Source organism: Pseudorca crassidens, chromosome 1 (genome assembly GCF_039906515.1).
Source record: "Pseudorca crassidens isolate mPseCra1 chromosome 1, mPseCra1.hap1, whole genome shotgun sequence".
Taxonomy (NCBI): domain Eukaryota; kingdom Metazoa; phylum Chordata; class Mammalia; order Artiodactyla; family Delphinidae; genus Pseudorca; species Pseudorca crassidens.
The window spans coordinates 60163481-60188339 of NC_090296.1; the positions used below are offsets into that span (position 1 = coordinate 60163481).

Consider the following 24859-nt stretch of genomic DNA (forward strand, 5'->3'; position numbering starts at 1 on the left):
AGTGGAATAAAGAGAAGGGATACTAATAGGGTTTAAATATATTAAAAATTACAAAGGCAACAATAGAAAACTTTAATTTGGATAAACATCAAACATGAAGAGGAAAGGAAAATGTGGATGGTAATAATACAAGTGCATTAAGTCCCAATTTTTCATCTCAAGGAATCAATATACAAACTGATAAATTTAATAAATTAAGTTGATAAATCAGAGATTAGAGGTATAAGATATCTTCTAAAATTCTAAAATCATCAGAATTAAAAAGGGAAATAAGAATTAAAAGAGAAACTGACTAGGATGTATAAATGGGGATAAAGAGTAAACAGAGAAAACTTGCTATTCATCCTAAAATACTATTATTTGATTTATTCCCATTTGTTTATATTACTTTAATAAAATATACTTTACAACTAATTATGTTCCTTTATTCTGGAATCCCAAAGTATTTTAGACCAGTCAGCCCATATCAAGTCTTCTTGCCTTCCACCATGCTCTCATCCAATGCTCTCCTTGCCTCCTCTACGATTCTGCCTCTCAGTTTATTACCACTCTCTCTACTAATGTTTGTTTGCCTTCCCCTCTCTCCTTCTCTTCTGTCTTAAGCCAAGACAAGTCTCCCCTATCCCAGGGCAAACAAAAAAATTTTACTTGATTGGAGCATTCTACATCACTCCTCTTTCGTTGCTCTTCTTTCTTTCACTTTCCAACTTGAAAAAATAGTCTATTTCCCCCTGAAATCTGGCTTTTAACACCAAATGTAATGATGCTTTTATAATCCTCATTCTACTTATTATTTTACCCAGGCATTTCACACAGATCCTTTCTTTTTAGCCTTTTTTCTAAGCCTATTTAGCCTATTTTCTGTACATAAATAGTATAATATTTATTACCTATACTTAATTGCCTTTCCTTTCATAATCATACTAATGTGCCAGATGACTAATAATAGAACACAAACATGAGTTAGAGAGACATTCTAAAGATACTGAGTCCAAAGCTCAAAATGACACGCTGCCTCAATACAGTTACCTTACAGTAAATCTCAACATTCCCCACTAAAAACAGTAAATATCTTACAAATGAAGAGAAAAACAAGAAGAAAAAAAAACTGCATAGGAAATCAGTGAATGAACTAAGAAGATTCAAATTCTGAAATTTGCCATTAGACAATATCCTGGTTTTCTTTAAAATACAGTGAACTTTGACTTTTAAGAGTATTAATTTGTTGCTTTGGGTCGTTCATGTCTATTTGCAAGAAAGAGAACACATTTTTGGTTAAGATAACTGAATGGGAAAGACCCATATAAAGCATTAGTTTTGAGCCTCAAAACTATCGGCAGAAGTAAAGAAACTAACTAATGGAGCCATATTTATTTAAAAAAACTAGCTGATTTTATTATTATCAATGCCAAACAAGTCTTTAAATCAATTAATATTTATTTAATTAAGCATAAAGTTACTTTCACATTTGTCTACAACCATAGTAAATACAGTTCTTGGAATAAAGACACAGCCTTTGGAGTTCAAATTATCCCCAACTGCAAGATTACATATATAAAACTCTCATTATTGTTTATGTGATAGTGGATGTGTTAAATTAAAATAATTATACTATCTAGAATAAAATAAGATGGAAATAATTTACTCATAAGATTCATATTTAAATCATCTTTATTTACAAAATACTATCCTGAGAATTATAACTCCATTAAGCTTCAATTTGAGCAAAAATATAATCACTTAAGTAACAGCAGTTACTTAAACTGAAAATGAGAGAGAAGTCAAAATTACTTTTGAGGAAAGACCCAACAATATTGTCAAGTTTCTTGCTGTGGTTCTGGATGTTCAGTAGTAGGCTCATTTGAGGGCGGAATCAGCCCTGATGGGAAATCACTTCTACTTTCAGGATGCGGGGGTGGAGGGAAAAATCCAGCTCTTGGGGGAAGATAATGAGGAAAACCTCTTGGTGGATAGACATTTCTCACTGTTCAAAGAGATTGGTAAAAGACATTTTTTAACTTTCAGCACCTGTACTGCAGCCCCAGTAAATCATTAGCTTATAACTGCTAGTACCTATCTTTATTTTCAAAAGTTGACACCAGAATAATTACCTGATCTAACAAATGAATTTTTACAACATTGAGCAACACATATTCTCTTCAACTACATGCGATTATAGGGAATATCATTAATCTAGGTGCAACTTTTTTGTCCTATGAAAATCTAACATCTTAACACTTTTTGAAAAGGAGAACAATTATTTCAAAATCTAGTAAAACTTGCTCTAAAAAAAGCTTTCATGTAATATAATTTTCACGAGACTTAAAACTCAAGTCTAATTTGATACTACCCTAAAATATTTCCAATTATATCAAAAACTGTCTTTAAATTTCCCAATTAAAATTCATTTTAATTCACCTTAAACTTTAAAAATAGAGGTGGAATGAGGGAAGGAATGACTATATTAGGCAAATGATAGGCTTTTTCCTAGTGTTTGGTAACCCTGTATTTATTCTGCTGAAACCTATAGTTCTAAATGGCAATGCATAGACATAAAAGCAATAACTATTCCGTTTTTCGTATGTGAGGCTATGAGGAATTTCAATAAATTCAACAATTAGTCCAAACATGATAAACACATTTTAGGTTTTAAACAAATAAGACTGCATGGGAGCTACTTATGAAAAAAAGATTTTAAAAAATACTTTAGCCAGTGATTTTAATGCAAAAATATAAATTGAAATTACTTTTACTAATTGACAGAGTACCCAATTTCTATCAAATAAGATACAAACAATTTTAGTCTTAACATAAGACTGCTGCAAAGAGCCAATGATTTTCTTGATTACTGAATCATAGAAATAATTCCACATTATTAAGATGAATCAAGTTGAAGCCTCATTACTGATGAGGCCTCATTACTGATGGTTGGCTATCTTCCCAATCTGGAAAAGTAATGGCACACTCACAGAAGCTGAGAAAAATTTTCCTCCACTGTATTACTACATGAATAGAAAGTAAAATTAATATTTCTGATCTACTCTATAAGACATATATTAAGCTTAAAAAAAAGCATACTTGCAAATAGAGGAGGTGCTGGGCCAGGGAAATCCCTTGGTGGAAAATAATCGCGGGAAGCTCCGTACATGCTTCCTGGAGGAGGTGGAGGAAAAGGAGGACCCCTTCTAATGAAAGGGCCCCTTGTACCCATTGGAAACAATGGGCCTCTGATTGGAGGGTGAGGTGGGGGAACCAAGCCGGGGCCAGGTGCTTCATTTTCAATGGGATGAGATGAATCAGGCACGTTTAAATTCTACAGCAAATTGACAAATGGCAGTCATTAAACAACAGCAAAATTTGCAATAGTTTTCCTGAAAAGCTTAGGCTTAGAAGAAAGCATCTAGGCACCTAGGCAGAAAGCAGTCTATGATATCCTAAAAGGCTCCAGAGAAATATTCAGTTTTCTACATCAGATGAATTTTAGCTATCATGAATATTTTATTAACTCAACAGAAAACAGCTTTAACCAACAAAGTAATAATCTGGCTAAAGATAAAACATAAGAATAGTCCAAGAGTACCAAAATATACATTTCTTTTATCAAGCATATACTGAGAAAAAGAAATGATGCTTATGTTAATATTTCCAAGGTGACCAAAAACCAAGACTGTAAGCGCAGTAAACAGAAAACATACTTTAAAACATTAAAATAAAAATCCAAGGGGGAAAATTCAAGTTCTTGTTTAACTATATAAACTAAATCAAACCTCAAGTCTGTACCTTGTACTTTATCACCATAGGGTACAATCCAGAAAGGAAATAGCTATAATGTTAAGTACGAAGTATATTTGTGGAAAATAAAAAAGCAGCTTTTAATCAAAAACTAGATGGCTAGCTAAATTTCTATTCTAGTAAACCAAGAGATTAGAAAGATCCTGAATACATGGATAAAATTCCACTTTCAATACTTACTCCAAGATCATCTTTGCTATCATTTCTACTGGATTCCATTTCTGAAGACACTGGCCCATCTAGACATAAAAGTTAAACCGTGAAAAATACATGATTTATCACTCCATTCTTAGATCAAGAGATCACAAAGGACACTGACAACCAGCTTGACACCAGCATCCTGTATTAGGGCCACAAGAACAGCTTGAGGTCCCTGGAAATTTTGGCAGACTCACGAGTTCTGCAAAGGCATGTGACTGTGGTTTCCCTATCCTGTGCCTAGGCAATCCTGAAAGGAGCATCATTAAGGAAGCTTCCAGGAGGTAGCATCCCTCTCCCTCCCTCCTTCCTTCATATTTCTCCTGCCTTCCTTCTTTCCTTTCTTCCTTCATTTTTCTCCCGCCTTACTTCTTTCCTTTCCTTTCTTCCTCCCTTCTTCCCTCTCATCTTTCCTTCCTTATTCCTCCATCATGTAACACAGACTAACAATTGGATTAGCCACTGTTTCAAAATAAATGTTTCTGGACTTTATCATCAAGAACTGCTCAGGCTCTAAGAACATAAATTCAAACAACCCTCTCTCCGACCAGGACCACCTATCCTCTCCTAGCCTTCTCATTTAGTTACTCCCGCTATACCTGTCCTTGGATTTCACTGAAGCTTCCAGTCCTCTGATCTCTCAGTTTCCTCCTTTCTTCATTTCCTTCCCTAATTAACAGACTTCAAACTCCATCACTAACAGCCCGTCACTAGTGTCCTTATCCTATTGGCCATTTTTCACATGTGCTTGACAACATTCAGCCCTGGATTAATTCAACTCTCTGCTTCCACTCTGCCTATACCTGAGCCACTTAGCACTTGTGGGGGGTAAACTACACCACAGAGCCATGTAGACTGTCTCCACTCCAGGCTGGCAGACCTCTAGCCACATTTCCAGCTGCCTGTTGCCTAGCCTTCCTTCTGCATCTTCTAAGCCAGTTTTCCCTTCAATTTGAAACCTCCATTCTCCTCAAACCTACTATACCAGTCACTTAGAAACTCCCTTAACTTTTTGTAGTCAAACATATCAATGTATCAGCCACTATATTCGTATGATCTTACTTCCTATTATCATGGGAAAGGATTCTTCTAGACAATCTAAGACCCTGATTCTGTACTCAGAGTCCCCCTCCTCCAGCTTCCACAGGGATCTTCCTCTCTCTGTTGCCTCCCTCCACCCTTTCGGCTAGACCCATCCTATCAGCAGGTCTCTCCCAACTACTATTTTAAAATAAGACAGAAAAAGAGAAGCACCTCCTTACAGCTAGCTCTCCCCTTCACAGTGAAAAACTGTTCTATATATATTATTCAGAATGCCTCCCATTTTGTCCTCACTGTAGTGCAATCTAGGTGCAACATCCACTGCTTCCCCCAAGATAGAAAAGTCTCTTTTTTTGCTAAATTAAAATAGAACTTTTAGTCCTCATTTAATTTGTTTGTTTGTTTTTTTGCTGTACGCGGGCCTCTCACTGTTGTGGCCTCTCCCGTTGCGGAGCACAGGCTCCAGACGCGCAGGCTCAGCGGCCATGGCTCACGGGCCCAGCCGCTCCACGGCATGTGGTATCTTCCCGGACCAGGGCACGAACCCGTGTCCCCTGCATCGGCAGGCGGACTCTCGACCACTGCGCCACCAGGGAAGCCCCCTCATTTAATTTTATTTCTCACCATCGTTGACTACTCCCTCCCTCTTTAAGTCCTCTCAGCCTTCAACTACTGGGATGGCACCCTCTCTACCTCTCCTTTCTAGCTGCTCCTTCTCAGTCCCCTCGGTGGGCTCCACTACTCCTCAGTGGTGTCTCCTCAGAGTTCCACCCTCAGCCCTACTCTCTTCTCATTCTTGACTTGAGAAATCTCATCCACTCCTACAGCTTTAATTTGATGTATATCACTACAGACTTCCAGACGTATAATTCAGATCTAGATATTTCCCCCAGGACTTCAGAGCTTGAAATGCCTACTTGAATAGTAGTGCAGGTGTATCACAGGTGCAGCTAAGTCTGTAAGTTCAAAATGTAACTTATAATCTTTCCTGTCAAATGTTCTGCTGCTCCTTGTTCCTTGTCTCCAAACAATGAATGGTCCAAGTGCCCTAGCCAAGAACCTGAGCATCAGCCAAGACTCCTCCTCCTCCTTCACTACCACATGCCTTCAATCTTAAGTCCTCCCAATTCTATCTTTTCTGTGTCTGTTCACATCTATCTGATCTGCTAAGTCACCACCATCAACCCTGTAGACTTGTCACAGTCGCCTAAAAAGTTACCCTCCTGGGCTTCCCTGGTGGTGCAGTGGTTGAGAGTCTGCCTGCCGATGCAGGGGACACGGGTTCGTGCCCCGGTCCGGGAGGATCCCACATGCCGCGGAGCAGCTGGGCCCGTGAGCCATGGCCGCTGAGCCTGCGCTTCCGGAGCCTGTGCTCCGCAACGGGAGAGGCCACAGCAGTGAGAGGCCCGCGTACCGAGAAAAAAAAAAAAAAAAAAGTTACCCTCCTTCCAACCTTTAACCGCACCCTCCAATCTATTCCCCATAATGTAACCAGAGCAATTTCTCTAAAATGCAGATCTGATCTGATTATTTCTCTGTTTAAAGTCCTTTAATGTGTTCCTATTATCCTGCAAATAAGTCCAATATTTCTGAACAGGTTTGCAGGTCCTTGAAAACTTTATGCACTGCTTACCTCTTCACTACTTGTTTCAATATTCCCTGACGTGCACCTTCCACTCCATGTTGCAGCCATAATTTAAGAGGCATTCTTAATTCTAAGTCTTTAAAGATGCTATTCTTTCCTCCCAAAACATTATCAACATCACTTTGGCCCAGCTAATTTCTCCTTTAATTCTCAGCTTATACGTCACTTCCTCCAAAAAGATTTTCTTGACAATCCCACATTCAAAATACCGCCACCTAGGGCTTCCCTGGTGGTGCAGTGGTTGAGAATCCGCCTGCCAATGCAGGAGACACGGGTTCGATCCCTGGTCTGGGAAGATCCCACATGCCGCGGAGCAACTAAGCCCGTGTGCCACAACTACTGAGCCTGTGCTCTAGAGCCCGTGAGCCACAACTACTGAGCCTACATGCCACAACTACTGAAGCCCACACGCCTAAAGCCCATGCTCTGTAACGAGAAGCCACCACAATGAGAAGCCCACACACTGCAACGAAAAGTAGCCCCCGCTCGCGCAACTAGAGAAAAGCCCATGTGCAGCAGCGAAGACCCAACACAGCCAAAAAATAAAATAAATTTATAAAAAAACAAAAATACCACTACCTCTCATCTGGGTTAGTGGCTAGTGGCCCATATGCTCCCATAACATTTTGCACTCATTACTTTTGTCACTATATAGTGCAACTGCCTACAGACCTTTACTAGACCTCAAGGTATAAGGAATGCTGACCTATTCACCACTGAAATACAGCAGCTACCGTAGTGCCTATCATACAGTAAGCATTCTATAGGTATTTAGTGCATCAATGGCAGGGTTGATGCACTAAATTGATCCACTACCCTCTCATTTCAGTATAGGGATCAAGACAATGGCTCTGGAGTCATACAGACATGGGATCAAATCCTGGCTCTAATACCTCCTACCTGAGACCGTGAGCACCTTTTTGAGCTTTGGTTTCTTCATCTGTAAAATCAGGATAATAGCATCTACTTTATAGGTTCATTGTGAAGATTAAATGAGATAATTCATTTCATTCAATAAACATTTACTGAGCACTAGTGCTAAGTTAATGTATCAACCTATCTCTCACCACTCTCCTTCATGTAAATACCATAAACTGATAAACCAATAATAACATATTACATATATAGAAATTTTTCTATTTACAAAATACTTCCACACACATTAACTCATTTAACCCTCTTAAGATCTTGTATCAGGGGATTAATAGCTCAGTTTTACAGCCATTCTCCATCAATAACTCATGCTCTTTTGTTTTTGCTTATACTGTTCATTATTACTAGCACAGACCCTTACCTCTTAACTAATTTTTCAAATTCCCTCAAAAGCAGCTCAAATGCCACCTCCTTCATGGAGTTTTCCTTTATCCTTCAACTATATGGGAGCTCTCCCTTTCTGTGAACATAACATATTCTCTCATAGGACTTACTATTCTAACCACTATTAGTTAAGCATATATATTTGTCCTTCTCTCCTATTTAATTATTAGCTTCTTACAGCTAAAAACTATACTTTACTGTAATTATATTATCTACCACGTCACGCAGGCTACCTTCCAAACAGAAAGCACTTTAAAATTATTTGCTAAATTGGATACTGTTCTATTACCAAAAAAAATGGACATGTGAAAAATTTTAAACAGTATTAGTTTAGAAACAGATGTTCAATCATACATGTACTTTCATTCCATTAAGCTTGAATTAACGAGGGAAAACAATTTCAAAAGCCAAACAATTAGAAATAATTAACTTAATTATAATAACAGAAAAACAGGCCACAGGTCTGCTTTTTTGCCTTATTATTCAGAGAAGAATGAGTTTCTAAAATAATACATGTTTCAACTGGATAAATGCCTCCCCTAAAATATATACCCTTTCCTGAAGAAACCTTCAACTCATAAATTTTAATTTTCCACTTACTTTTAATCTTTTTATTTCCTTAATGTTATGTACTTCTAATAGATTCACTGGATATATATATTTCCCAACTTCAATGGGTTGCTGTGAAGTGGTTTAAGAAAAAGAGCCCCTGACAAATAGTTGATTGCTCAGTAAAATTTAAATCTACCTAAGCATGAAAGGTTTAAACAAGGTAATTGATTAACCCATCAACAGAGTATGCACTCAAATTATTTTTCTGGTAGACTGTAACATATCCATTCACACCAGCCTGATTTCCCTAATTACTAAACAGGATATATGTCAGTGGACTGGAAAAACTAGAAAATTAATCACGGAACACAGTAAAATTTACCGTCTTGGGTTCATATAGTAAACTCATCACAATGGTGCCCAAACCAACCACCAACATATGTGCAGACGCCATGGATGTGTACAAAATAACAAGAAACATAAAACCAGGAAGTTCTCAGGAAAGAGACTGTGGCCTTAAGAGCTAAGCAGAGATCACAATTATATTAGTCCTTTATGCAGCTTCCAGTTCTTTAGTATGCCACCATTATTAAAAAAACACATACACACAAGTACTTCTTACCCGTTTTATCCAAAGATGGCATATTAAAACTTCTGAGTTCTGCTGGTCCAGAAAGTCTACCAGAATTAGAATAAAATCTGTCTTGCCTTTGTGGAGGAAGAACTGGATCAGGATACGGTTGGCCTAGAAAACACGTTTTTAAAATATCTTCATTACGATAAAAATAAATCGAGTTTCCTTAAGTTTCATATAATGAATGTAGATATTTTTCTTGCTTTCTAAAAGACTGACACAGGGACTTCCCTGGTGGTGTAATGGTTAAGAATCCACCTGCCAATGCCCGGGACACGGGCTTGAGCCCTGGTCTGGGAAGATCCCACGTGCCGCGGAGCAACTAAGCCCGTGAGCCACAACTACTGAGGCCTGCACGCCTAGAGCCCGTGCTCTGCAACAAGAGAAGCCACAGCAATGAGAAGCCTGCGCACCGCAACCAAGAGTAGCCCCCACTCGCCGCAAATAGAGAAAGCCAGCGTGCAGCAACAAGGACCCAATGCAGCCAAAAATAAATAAATAAATTTTAAAATAAATAAAAGACTGACATATATTCTGGGTAGATAACAGTGGACAATTTTAGGAAAATTACACACTTTACTAAAGGCAATAACTTTGCTTTTGCAGTAAACACAAGTATAAATGCTACCCTGGAGTTTGACAGATTCCATGACTATGTGTAAATTAGAATATATGAATAGAATTTAGTTACATATATTAACTTTCAATTTTAATAACAGTGGAAGGAAGCAGATACATCAATATATCAAAAAAGGCTGTGAGAAGCTAGCTACTAGCAAAGAAAGAAAAAACAGAATATGCTGTAAACATAGCAAGAAATTTAGCAGAACTGACAACGATAAAAGAAATGGTCACCAAAGCAGAAAGAGTTATCATTGAGGTCATCAAGTGATCAAATTTTCAGTAACTTCAACATTTTGGAATTTAGCATCCCTCCAAGACTAAAGGGAAAGATCTCTGACTCAAAAGAGGAATGGAAGGTTCACAATACTCAGATTAAGGATATCTGGAGAGACACAAATTTAGGCACAGACTCTGAGGTGCTTCTACAGCCAGACTCCTTTGTCATTTACAATGACAAACTGGTAATAATTCATGGGTCTTTGTGGAACTCATCATTCTTGAAAAAATATAGGTAGTCTATCTCATCTCCGATAGGTGATGGTAGACTTTGATAGATTAAGTAGGCATTTGCCAATCTCCAAAAATATGGCAAAGGACAAAGGGGATAAACTGTGTGACTCTCCCCCACCCTAACAGATACAGACAGATGGCCTCAAACTACCTTCTATGACTGTCTCAGGCTGTGGTTCATAATGTGAACTCCATACAATGTTGGATGTCACTTGTCATCTGACTCAGCCACATGGGACCTTATTGACACATCTTTCCCACACAAAGTGAAGGATACCACCTGGCAACAACTAGAGTCAATGAAGAGAATATTTAATGAGCTCTCAAGGTTCAAGGGATGTGACTTAGAAGAGGAAGATCCAGATAGTCTTGAAGGCTCATTTCCTCCCCGTTTCAGAGCTGTCTCAATGGTCTGAATGAATTAGCCCAGTGGAAGAAAAGGCCAATAACAACCACTGAGATCTAAACTGAATTTTCCCTTTCTACTTTAAACATGGGATTAATTAAATGGCAGAGCTGGGCAAGGGGATAAGGATAAGATGGGGAAACCTGAAAACTTCCCAACTCTTTCTCAATCAGCTCTCAAGATACCATATCATTATTTTGCTTCTAAAATACATCCCCACAATATCAATAACCTCAGAAATACAAAATTTTGCTACAAGTATTCTATTTTATCAATTATATGTCCACATTGCCCTCCTCTGGGATAATTAAATCTACCAGCTCCTATTATGTGCCAGGCATTAGTGATACAAAGTTGGTTTTGATACAGTCTGTGCCCTTATGGTGACAGAAACAAATAAATTAATGCCTTAAATAAAAGGGCATACAAATAATATGAGAGATGGCCTATCTAATTCTGATTAGAGGAGTCAGAAATGATATCACAGAGGAGGTAAAGCTTGCCCTGAAAGAAAAATAAGGAAGGATGAACAAGTAAACAATGGTATTCTGGTCAAATTCAAATACACATATACATGTATATGTACATGTACACACACACACACACACACACACACACACACACATTTAATGTAATAAGATAAAACTATGTAGAAAGCATATGACTAATCAAAGACTAAAATACAAATAAGGACATGAATGGTTCCCTTCTTTTTTGCCTTTTTACCTTTGTTTCCTACCACCCTTCTAAGAAAAGAGCTGATTAAAAAGAAATAATGGGAGAAGGAAAAAAATCAGAGAAAAAATGAATAAAAGAGTGGGAAGGAATGTACAGTGCATTGTGAAGCAATTTCGTAAACTAAAAATCAGAAAAAAATTCAAGATGTCTAGTTCAAACAGAAGTGTTATTCATCTCTTTTCATTCCAAAACAAGTCTTGGATTGCAATAGTTCCTTGAGTAACTGTTTAATAATTTGGGGGTCTATCACATAACAAGAACATCAGCATGGTTGAGAAGAGAATTATAAAGATGGATAAAGGGTTTGAATTTTTTTTAATTCAATACTGTTTGCTAATCAAGTACAATAAGCATCTTCACATAGAATGTGAAGAAATAAGTTTAATCTAATGATTAAGGAATTTAAAAGGAATGGAAAGCAAAATTTCCAGGAAGTAGTTGATAAAAGCATTGATATGGACAGGTTATGGCTCTGGAATAAAGAGACCAATGGTACAGAGAAAATGTCTAAGAAACAGACCTATGCAAATATGGACATTTAAGATAAAAGTGATATTTCAAATTGATATACCAATATACAGTATTAAAACAACTGTCTATCCAATGGGGAAAAAAATAACTCTCCAACTAAACATTAAAACAAAAATAAAATCCAGACTAAAGGCTTAAAAATCAAAACAAAATTTTAAATATTTAGAAGAAAACAGAGAATATATTTTTAATCTAAAGATAAGTCTTAAAGAAAACAAAAATTCCATAAAAATAAATTAACTTACCTATAACAAAATTTGAAAACTTGTTTTTTGATGTATAACAATAACATACATAATAATAAACTAAGAAAATATTTGCAAAATATAAAAGATTAGTATCCAAAGGATACTAAGAATTCCTATTAAGCAAGAGGGAAATGGATCAGGCAATTTACAGGAGGAAATACAAATGATCAATAAATATGAAAAGAGGCTCAAGCTTACTAATAATAAAAGAACTACAAAAAATAATCAAAGGAAGAAAAATGAGAAAACTTTTAACTCATGTGGCTGGAAATATTCAAAAAAGTTTTACATCAGGTATTGAAGAAATAGCTACTCTCAAATTCTTCACACATAACTACTCTTGAGGCCAAAGGGCAACATTTATTAAAACCGAAACTACACATATCTTACTTCCCAGCAATTTCATTAACTGGACTCATCTCTAAAGAACACATGTGTAAAACAAAAAGTGTTAATTGCAGCATTGTTAGTAATGGTGAAACACTGGAAACACCGTATATGTTCATCAGAGGAGATTAGATAAGACTGGATAAATATATTGTGGTATATTCATATATTTATTTATACAGCAATTAAAATAATAAACTTTATATTAAAATGGAAAGAATTCAAGAATATATGCTGATAAAAACTTGATAAAATAGAAAAATACTTTTAAAAAAATCATATATAGACTGTAACTTTACACACATTAAACTCATGAGTGGTTGCCTCTGCGAAAGAAGGAACGTAATGACCTTCGGAAAGGAAACAGAATAGACTTCAACTGATATAGTGTGCTATTTATTTTTATGTTTTATGTACCCATTCTCTCTCTCCCCTTCTCCCTCCCTCTCTCTCTCTCTCACACACACACACACAGCTACATATATATATATATATATATATATATATATATATATATAAATATATATATATGAAATAAACATTAATATGTAAATTCTGGGAGGTGATATACAGTATTTTGCTATATTATCTATGTTTTTGTTTCTTAATCTGTAAAATGGGAATAACACTCTTAAGATTCTTCAAATGATTAATATAAAGCACTTAACATAACATCTGGCACAAAGTAAGCACCCCAAAGTAACTGTAATGATAAATTAAATTTTTTATGATTATAAACTATATTAAAACATAGTATTGGCTAGTCTCTTTCAAATCTAGGACCATAAGCTTCAAGTAGATATTCAACATTGCTCTGTAATCATACCACATTTCACTGACATTTAAGCAGCTTCACTCTCCTAAATGGCTACTCTGTACCTTTTTCTCCCTCCAAATCTCTGACAATCCCCTCCTCTCCTATCCCAAGTTAATGATCTTGCATATCAAGAAACTTGATGCAGGGACTTCCCTGGTGGCGCAGTGGTTAAGAATCCGCCTGCCAATGCAGGGGACACGGGTTCAATCCCTGGATCAGGAAGATACCACATGCCGCAGAGCAACTAAGCCCGTACGCCACAACTACTGAGCCCGCGTGCCACAACTACTGAAGCCTATGCGGCTAGAGCCTGTGCTCCTCAACAAGAAAAGCCACCGCAATGAGAAGGCCACGCACTGCAACGAACAGTAGCCCCCGCTGGGCACAACTAGAGAAAGCCCACATGCAACAATGAAGACCCAATGCAGCCAAAAATAAATAAATTTATTTATTAAAAAAAAAGTACAAGGAGGGGAAATGACATAATTCACCTTTAATGCATATCTCTCTACATTAAGTAGCACAAGATCTGCTGAGAATTAAGATTCTCATTCTTCTCTATTACTTCTCTATTCCTAGAAAAGGAGGCTGTGAGGCTAGATAGAGGAACAGAAGGACACTGAAGTCAGAGTACTGAAAGATCAAGAGGGGCACTGAGAGGTCAAGAATACCAAAGGGTGAAAAAATGATAAAAACTGAAACTTTTTTCATTAAACTATCTGTGGTTTTCTTACTTTTTTTTTAACTTAAAATTCTAACAAAATAAAGTATTTACATGAACTTAGACACAATTACTATCTTTCTTGTTAGATTCATGAATATATTACTGATTAATACCTGCACTACATATTATTTGTAGATATAATTCTCAAGAATCAGTTAAAAGACTAAAAGCCAAGAATCCTGCAGATTCATACCCTGACAGTCAAAAAACTATCCTTTAAATTCTAGCATTACTTTTCTTATTTGAATTATTTGTTACTAGTATTGTTGAAACATAGTTACTAATTACAGTTTATAAAAAGCATAAGAATATTTTGATATGCATGCCTCTTAAAATGTATTAGTAACTACTAAATATGGGAGTTAAGAGATCGTATTTTAAGACTTTCTAAAAACTTGCTTAAATTATTACTCTTCAAGATTGCTTACTATGCACAGCTTTGTAAATAAGAGCAAGTACAAAGAAAACAAGGCAATTACTTAAGTGGAACTAAACAGAAAAATCATATATTCCTTTCTTCCAAAAGGTAATTTTAAAATCTAAGAAATTATGTTACCCCAATATATTTTTAAAAAGATAGTTATATAATAAGTGAAAACACATTATAAAAGTATAACCCCTCTGGGTAGACTGCATTCATGACCTCAATTCTTCACCCTTCCTTGTAGCCCTGTTCTTAAGAGGTAGAATATATATCCTGCCCAATGGTTCCAAATTCTGTCATGTGACTTGCTTTGCCAATCAAATGTTAGCTACTGTGATTCAAAGAGAGGTTTTAAAAAGCACTTTCATGTGTTTGCTTTTCTACTCCTGAACTTCAACAGGATGAGAACCGCACAGAATAAAGTTCCACTTCTTACAGAATGAAACACTGAGCAAGGTAAGCCACACTGATTAAATTTTTGTTGCAGTCCAATATTTATTAAGAATTTATAATGGGCTTGTTATTTCCAGAACATTTTCCTGTTAAAATTCTAATTCTGATTACTTATGATATGTGAATATTAACTTATTTATATTATTTATCAAGAACTTTTTTCTGCTTTAATTGTAAAGATTTCTATCTAAATTCATAAGATGAATAAAAATAATCAGAAAACTGTCCCTTAATCTGAATGCTGGTTTATAGGTGTGCTCAAATTGTAAAATAATCATCAGGTTAATATGCTTTAAAACACCTGCACTTTACTATATGTGTATTGTATCCAGATAAGAAGGTTTTTTTTAACTTTTGATTTTAAAATAAAGATTCCCAGAGAGCTGCAAAAATAATACAGAAAGTTCCTGCATACCCTTTACCCAGTTTCCCCAAATGTTTACATCTTTCACAAATATAGAGCAATATAATAACCAGGAAACTAACATTGGTCCTATGACTAACGTGTATAGTTCTTGCCATTTTATCACGTGTAGATTTGTGAAACCACCACCACACTCAAGATACAGAACTATTCCATTACCAAAAAGATCTCTCCATGCTACCCTTTAGTCACATCCACTCTCCTCCCCCTTCCATCCCTAACTCATGGCATCCACTAATCTGTTTTCTAGTTCTATGATTTTGTCATTTCAAGGATGTTATATACATGAAATCATATAATATGTGACCTTCTGAGACTATTTTTTTAGTCAACATAATGCCCTTGAGATCTATTCAAATTATTGCATATATCATTTCTAGTTCATTTCTAGTTCATTTCTAGCTTGATTCCACCAATGTCAGAGAACACACTATATGATTTCAATTCTTTTGAATTTGTTAATGTTTGTTTCATGGCACAGGATATGATCAATCTTGGGAAATGTTCCCTTGGGGCTTGAAAAGCATGTCTATTCTGATGATGATTTATCTGATGATTTTTGAGGATTTTTTTGGTGGTTGCTCTAGGTATTAACATAACTTATCACTGCTTACTGGTGTCAACATTTACCAATTTGATTAAATTGTAGCTTGACCTAGAACAGGAACTCTCCCAATAAGAAGTTTTTAAGAACTGAAAAAGGTATGTTCATCAATTAGGTTTAGAAAAGAATGTGTAAATAGTCTTTGGTTTTACTAACATTGTATATTACAATACGCTATTTGGTCTACCAACTAGATTGAACATTATCTAACAAATTCAGCATTAACCATTAATACCTAACTAAATTTTCTTTTTTTTTTTTTTTTTTTCCGGTACGCGGGCCTCTCACCGTTGTGGCCTCTCCCGTTGCAGAGCACGCGCAGGCTCAGCGGCCATGGCTCACAGGCCTAGCCGCTCCGTGGCATGTGGGATCTTCCCAGACCGGGGCACGAACCCGTGTCCCCTGCATCGGCAGGCGGACTCTCAACCACTGTGCCACCAGGGAAGCCCTACCTAACTAAATTTTCTACTACTCAGATAAACAGATTACACAGCTCACTCAGTTCATCTCTCTCACTGTATATAAGGACTGAGGTCCAAAGAGATAAAACAAGTTTCAAAACACATAAAACGATTAAAAAGAGTGAAGATTAGAAACCAAATTTCTTAATTTCCAGTCCAAATACTTTTTCAGCTGAACGATTCTTGCGCTACAACATGCACTCTAAATTATAAACACATAAAAGAATGTTAGATGAACATATACATTACACTGCAGAATTCTGGAAGAAAAGATGATTAAAACCTATATTGGTCTATTAAAAGATTGATTTGCAGCTAAAAATAGTGAAAATAAAATGTTGATTACTTGAAGAAACTAGATCTATACTGTTAACAAAACTTCTAAGTAATAAAAATATCTGAAATATAATATACAGGAAAAAGACAAGTTAGAGTATATCTTTTTTGACTATATAAGGTAAGAACATTCCCCCCACCCCGAAGTATTTAACAGTGCAAAAACAAATGATTCCTTGGAATTATAGAATCATTTAAAATTATTTCTGCTTACTCATCTTAAGTAAAGAAATTTTTTTTTAATTTTGGCCAGGTACTAACATGTTAAGGGAATATATGAATTTTACAAAGTATGCTTAATAGGACTAAATTACAGAAAATCTGAAACAACTACGGAGGCCACATCATTCAGAAATTTAGTTATTCTCGTTGTCATTATTTTTTAACACAAGTGTTTTAAACTAAAATATTTTAAAATTTAAGAAAAATCTTAAAGACACAATTATTACTAGAAAGCAGGACTCTTCATGAGTCCTGATAGTTCAACATAATATAAAATGTACGTAGGGGGAGATTAGATTATTGCCATCTCTTATTTTATGCAAGTCCACATTTTAGAGCTGAGAAAACAGTGACAGGTAAAATGAAAAACTCAAGATTATACAAAAAATTAATATCAGTGTTATGATAAAAACCTAGGTCTCCTCCTTCCTTATTCAGTGTTCTAATTTACCAATTAGCTAAGAGTAATACAAAATAAAAGAATCAACCCAGAAACCTGTTCAGTGACTATTTAGATGAAATAGGGATGTACTGAGGGCAAACACAGAATATTTTTATAATTTTACTCTAGGTGAAAACAGGGCTAATAGCTAAATACATTTATCAGCATTGCTCCAATTCAAGTAGAATCTTTGGAGTCATTTAACCCCACTCATTCGTAAAGTATAGGACAGTCTCTAAAATTCCTTTGCTCTTTCTGTAGAGTTATCCTATTTCATTAAGATTAGCACTGGCACAGGTGCCCCTGTGTTAAACCAAATGGATCAGTTACATTATTTGGAAACACTCTCTATCGAATGGATATATATCTCTTCTATGAAGACGTTAATTCAGAAGCTCACGATTTTGAATTTTCAGTTAGACTTTGAAAATAATGGATACCAGGTTCCACTTCTAGCATGGCAGATTCAGAAGTTCACAATTTTGAATTTTCAGTTAGACTCTGAAAATAATGGATACCAGGTTCCATTTCTAGCATGGCAGAGTAAGCTCATAACAGACTGACCCTCCTACATATAATAAGTCCAGACAATTTACAAAAAATAACTACCTGAAGTGTAGTTACTATAGAAAACAGTATCAAAGTTCCTCAAAAAATTAAAAATAGAACTACCATATGATCCAGGAATTCCACTTCTGGGTATTTATCCCAAAAAAACCCAAAAACACTAACTTGAAAAGATATCTGCATCCCCATATTCACTGCAGCATTATTTACAATAGCCAAGACATGGAAACAACCTAAGAATTCATTGATGGATGAATGGATAAAGAAAATGTATATACACATACAAACAATGGAATATTATTCAGCCATAAAAAAGAAGGAAATCTTGCCATATGTGAAAACATGAATGGACCTTGAGGGCATTATGCTACGTGAAATACAAATCCTGCATGATCACACTTACATGTGGAATCTGAAAAAACAAAAACCAAACTCATAGAAAAAGAGATTCGATTTGTGGTTACCAGAGGTGGGGGGAGAGAGAAGGGAAACTGGGTGAAGGGGATCAAAAGGTACAAACCACCAGTCATAAAATAAATAAGTACTAGGGATGTAAGGTACAACATGATGACCGTAGTTAACACTGCTGTATGATACATAGGAAAACTGTTAAGACAATAAATACTAAGAGTTCCCATCACAAGGGAAAAAAAAATTTTTTCCTTTTTTTTGGCTGAGTCACGGGGCTTGTGGTATCTTAGTTCCCCGACCAGGGATCAAACCCAGGCCCCGGGAATGAAACCACCGAGTCCTAACCACTGGACCGCCAGGGAATTCCCAAACTTTTTTTCTTTTATTTTGTATCTATATGAGATGATGGATGTCACTAAACTTATTATGGTAGGTAATCATTTCACGATGTGTGTAAGGCAACACATTGTGCGGTACACCTTAAACTTACACAGTGCTGTGTGTCAATTATGTATCTCAATAAAACTGGAAAAAATCAAAAAATTTAAAAATAATGAAATAAATAGCTGAAGACTCAGGACCATGAACAAAAGTAGGCAGATTTGGGAAAGGAGTGGGAACTTGAAAGAAGGGACCCATATGGGGTGAGTTTTCCTTTATAGTTTAGCCTGAAAGCAGACCACAGTCAAACTATAGCACAGAGCAGTCAAAATTCACAGAACTTTCTGGCTTGAAAAACCAAAGGACAGAGCTCATGAGAGCCAGAGAAGTGGAACCTAAAATTCTGAGTTTTCTGCCCAAGTCTATTGCTGCCCCTGAACCACACACATGTGAGGCAAACTTAAGCAGTTTTCAGCAAAGGCTAAAAACTGAACTGATATTTGAGCTGCTACCCACCACAGGAGAGAATAAGTCTACAGTTTCACCAACTTAATTGTCTTGTAACACAAAACAAACAACAGTCTTCAGAGAAATACGGTAGAATCCTGAACCTCCACAATGTCTATAATACAATCCAAAATTAATATACAAAGAAACAGAAAAATGTGACCCATTCTTAAAGGGAAAATACAATTAATAGAGGCCATCCTCAAGATGACCTTGATGTTAGAATGACCATACAAGGACTTTAAAGCAGATATTGGGGTTTAAAAAAATACTTATAGTGATTTTTAAAAAGTAAGAAATTTCAGCAAAGAAATCAAAACTTAAAAAAAAAAAGGAAATTCTAGAACTGAAAAATACAATACCTAAAATAAAATTGTACTGGATGGGCTTAACAGCAGACTGGAAGTGACAGAGGGAAGGGTCACTAAACTTGAAGACAGATCAAAAGAAATTATTCAACTGAAAAAAGAAGGGAAAAAAATTGGAAACAAAATGAAAAGAGACTGAGACCTGGGACAACACCGAAATGTCTGAAAAATTACTGGTTTCAGGCAGTTTTTAAAGGACATGTAAAATTTGTTCCAATTTTATGGATAACAGTCACTACTATTTGAGCTCTAGTCTCAGCTCCTCACCTGGCTGTTTTAACCTAAGATTGTTAGCTAATCTCTTCAGGGACTCAATGCCCTTCTCCATTTAGTAAGGGCACTGAATAGATTAGTGGTTCTTAAATTTAGCTAATCCTCAGAACCTCCCAGGGAGTTTTTTAGAAATACAGAGCTTACCTCCAGAGTTCATGTTCAGAAGGTGTAATATAAATCAACATTGTAAATCAACTATACTTCAATAAAATTTACCCAAAAAAAAGGTGTAATGAGGTGAAACCCAGGTATTTGCATTTTTTTTTGAAGTTCCCTAGATTATTTCTGATGATAAGCCAAGTTTGAGAATCACTACACTGGATAATACTTGGGGAGGTAGGCAGAGCATGTGACAGGGACTCTTGGTACTGACAGCTTGTAAATTCTCAAAAGGAATGTCCTCTACAAAGATATACAGAAATATGATATCCAACAAAACCCTGAAATCAAGTTCCTTAAGAAAGGGGCTGTAGTTTATTAATCTTTATTTTTATCACAGCTAAACTTTAAAATGAAAGTTACTCAAGAAAAAGTCCTTGAAAAAAGGATGTTCTATGCCACCTGCTAACAGATTCTTAAGTTTTTAAGTCACAGCATATATATTTCTAAATATAAAAACAATGAGAAAAAATATTCAGCTTTCTGTGAATTATTGGGGTATTCATTCATTCAACAAATATTTACTGGGCAAGTACTACAGGTCCAGCATTGTTCTAGGTGCTGGAGATACAGCAGTGAACTAAAGTGACACAAATCTCTGTCTTTATGAAGCTGATATTCGAGTGATATCAAGCCGAGGAAAGTGATATCAAACCAAAGGAGGTACCACTTCATAGAACATACACACTATCAAAGCAAAGGCTAATTCTTGGAATTAAAGGTTTGTTTATCACAGTATTCTTACCTCCAACTCCTCAGGAAGCAATCTGAACTAGTATATTTTTTTAATTGTAACTAATTTATACAAAGCAGGCATAGTTCATTTTACATAACAGTGTCTGTCCGTGAAACACTATGCATAAATAAAAGTTTAGCAAGCTGAATAATTTAAAATACATCCCTTGAGAAAGTAGGGGAGATTTTAGTTCTATCAGGAGAACAGCAGTTATTGCCTTACTTCAGGATGTTCTACTGTGAGTCTTCTGGTAAATATATTTATTTTGGCAATTAATCTAAGATATACTGTTCAAGGTAAAAAGACAATTACAGGCTTCCCTGGTGGCGCAGTGGTTGACAATCTGCCTGTCTACGCAGGGGACATGGGTTCGAGCCCTGGTCTGGGAAGATCCCACATGCCGCGGAGCAACTAGGCCCGTGAGCCACAACTACTGAGCCTGCGCGTCTGGAGCTCGTGCTCCACACAAGAGAGGCCGTGACAGTGAAAGGCCCGTGCACCGCGGTGAAGAGTGGCCCCCGCTCGCCGCAACTAGAGAAAGCCCTCGCACAGAAACGAAGACCCAACACAGCCAAAAATAAATAAATAAAATTAAAAAAAAAAAAGACAATTACAAGAAGGTGAATAGTATAACTGCACAGAAGTGATGAAGGAATTGGTATACCTAGGTTTATGAATGCATACCAAAAAGGAACTCCCTAAAAGATATAAAACTAAATTCTGGGAAGGGCATGCTTAAGATGATGAGGGGGATTTTTTTCACTTTCCTAATTATACATTTCTCCATTGTTTGGATTTTCTAACATAAATATAAACATGTATCACTTCTATGAGCAACAAAAACAGTAAAGACATTCCATGGGGCGGCGGGGGGGCAGGGGGGGTGCAGAGAGGACAGCCTTCTGTAATGTGAACAATTATCCCTAATTATTCTATTTGGAAATGTGTGTATTGTTGTTTTCTAATATATATCATGGCTTTTCTTAAGACAGGGCACACACGTTCTCTTCTTTTCTTCCATTCCTGTATGTTGCACATACTGCTTGCCTTTCAAATAAACATACTAACATACTCTTTCCATACCTGATGGAGGAATCATCATCCTACGATCTTGTTCCCAGGGAGGTGAAAGGGACCCAGTGTCAGATGATGCTCTATGAGGATCAGTTAACCTATCAGAGCTTGATTCTCCTCTTTCATTGGTAATCTGATGGTCCAGAGGATTCCCTGGGCCTCTTGAGCCTAATTAAAGAAGAAAAATACAACTATGTTTTATCTAAAAAAGTATTACAAGATCCACCATCAAATAACATCCAGACCTTTTTAAAACGGAAAAACAATCAGATTCCAACAAAGTTTCCCTAAGACACATTAAACTGTAACTCTATCCTACCAAAGCCATTTCTAAGACAAAAAGGAAAAAATAATTGTCATGTACATAAGCAAACACTTGCCTATAAAATATTTCTAAATGTTATCACCATCATTATTTACACATAAAATCAGTGGTTAAACTGAAAATTATAACCACTAAGTCTGAAAAATAAGGGTAGAAAGTGAATTGCAAAGCAAGAGATGTCTATACCAGATATAATAATTACAAAATCAGGTTTTTGTTGCTTAAACTAATATGCCAATAGTCAAAAAGCACATGATGCCTTTAAAACAGTCATCTTAGAGGCTAATATACCTATTTCAATATTTCTGAAATGACTCGAAGTTTTTTTTTTTTTTTTTTTTGCGGTACGCGGGCCTCTCACTGTTGTGGCCTCTCCCGCTGCAGAGCACAGGCTCCGGACGCACAGGCTCAGCGGCCATGGCTTACGGGCCCAACCGTTCTGCGGCATGTGGGATCCTCCCGGACCGGGGCACGAACCCGCGTCCCCTGCATAGGCAGGCGGATTCTCAACCACTGCACCACCAGGGAAGCCCTCGAAGTATTTTTTTAGAACAACTCTTTTAGAAATGTACTCAGATTAACTTAAGAGCCACTCAAAAAATTGGATCTTAATGTTGTAACATGACTCTCTACTTCTGCCCCAAAATGATTTTAACCAGTCTGATTACAAACTTTATATCTGCCAAATAAATTTGGCTTTAAATGGCTTCTAGCAATTTCTAAATATCAAATTCACCCTCAAAGACAGCTCACAACTCTGAAGGCGAGTCTAAAACAAGAGTTTCAAAAACAACAGCACTGTCGAAATAAACAGTTTGAACAAGGTAACACTCATTTGGATAAGAAAAACTGACATGCTAACATTTATAAAGAAGGAGAATCATTTTAAAGTTCCTTTCCTATGATCACAGAAAGAATGGTACCTCAATTAATAACCCATATTCAATTAAAATGAAAAATATTAAAAAATTTTTAACATTAAATAACAAAATAAATTAATACTTCATCTGTCATTGAGGGGGGAATGAGTTCAAAAAACAGTTTTAAAAAAATTGTTTTAATAGAAATCTTTCTACAATGCTTCCCACATTTCAGTACCTCCTTTAAAAGAAGAGACTAAAGCAGAAACTAACACACCACTGTAAAGCAATTATATTCCAATAAAGATGTAAAAAATAAATAAAATATAAATCTTAAAAAAAAAAAAGAGACTAAAACTAATACGACCTTTTCATGGTAACTTGTACAAGTAAGTATAACCATTTTTTTTAATATGTAGTAATCTTTAAAATTGTCCTATCTACTCTCTTTTGTAGAGTCAGGAGGCCAACTGACTTTTATATCAGAACGTCAACTTTTCCTTCGTCCTTCTAGCATGTTCATCTTTCTAATCAGTTCATTAGAAGAAAAAGGCTGGGAAAGCAGAAAATTAAATCAACGAGACATGTGCGAGAGTCCATTAGGCTGTTTGTCTAGAGTGAAGGACAGATCTTTAAAGGAGACATTCAAAGGCTTTCTCCTGATTGTTTACTTCCAGAGAACAAAGTACAGGCCAAGTGACTACCAGGTGAAAAACTGCAAACATGAAAACGCTAAAGGTTAAGATTTTTCATTCAGTCCAAAAGTTACATACAATTTACTCTAAAAAGAAATTATTTTCCTATACTCAACCTTATTCAAACATCTATCTCATCCAAACTTTCAAAAAAAAAATGATAACAAGAGGAAGGAAAGGAAAGGTCATTCTTCTCTGGTGGGTCACAGAAACTTTTAGTTCAAAACAACTCTTTTTAAGACCTGCTGATAACTTACCTAAAACTTCTGTAGCTTTTCTAATGAATAGTAAAACACACTTGCAAATGCTAACCACACTGTATCTTGAAAGTAATTTAAAAAGAAAGGAAAGTAATTTAAATAGGAGAGGAGAAATCAAAGGTAATTTTTACTGTTATTCCAAATATTCAGTTGACTACAAGCAATCCTTGACTTATGTCATTCAACTTCCAGTGATTCACATTTGCAGTTTTGCCAATTATATACCCTTATTTCTAGGGCACTGTTTTTCAGACTGCTGGCTACAACCCATTGTGGTACATGAAATTAACTTAATCTTAACTAGCATTCTTTTTTAATGAAATGGAATAGAACTGAATAGAAAATATCAGAAAGCATCAAAAATAGTAAGGGTAGTGCTATTTCATGTGACTGGTTTCAATTACATTTATGTTGGTGTGTATAATATGACATGATATAAACACAGATTTGGTGCTAAAAACCTAAGACTCTTGATTTTGGAATACATAGGTTTGAATTTTGCTACAACTCAAGGGAAAATTTTAAAGTAACTTGACAAAGTAAACAAAATATAGTTGAGAGATCAAAAGAGTAAAACTCCAGATATACAGGTAACATCAGGGTAAGCGCTGATGAGGTAAATGCAGAAATATCAATAGCTAATGCTTGAAGTGGCTCTGGAAATTCTCAAAAACACATAAGAAGGTAACAAAGCAGACAATTTGGGGTCAGTT

General features: G+C 35.9%; 1 protein-coding gene across 11 annotated transcripts in view; it reads right to left on the reverse strand.

Moving 5' to 3' along the window:
• Window positions 1–1653: 1653 nt before the first annotated feature.
• Window positions 1654–24859, reverse strand: part of MIA2 (MIA SH3 domain ER export factor 2) — an 89768-nt gene continuing 66562 nt past the window's right edge. For all 11 annotated transcript variants that reach the window (XM_067737160.1, XM_067737155.1, XM_067737165.1 and 8 more), the window contains 5 exons: window positions 22016–22174; window positions 9168–9290; window positions 3973–4031; window positions 3079–3313; window positions 1654–1984 (listed from right to left, as the gene is read on the reverse strand). In XM_067737160.1, the coding sequence (XP_067593261.1) occupies window positions 1818–1984; window positions 3079–3313; window positions 3973–4031; window positions 9168–9290; window positions 22016–22174 (743 nt within the window). In that variant the 3' untranslated portion in view covers window positions 1654–1817. The remainder of the gene's footprint in view (window positions 1985–3078; window positions 3314–3972; window positions 4032–9167; window positions 9291–22015; window positions 22175–24859) is intronic.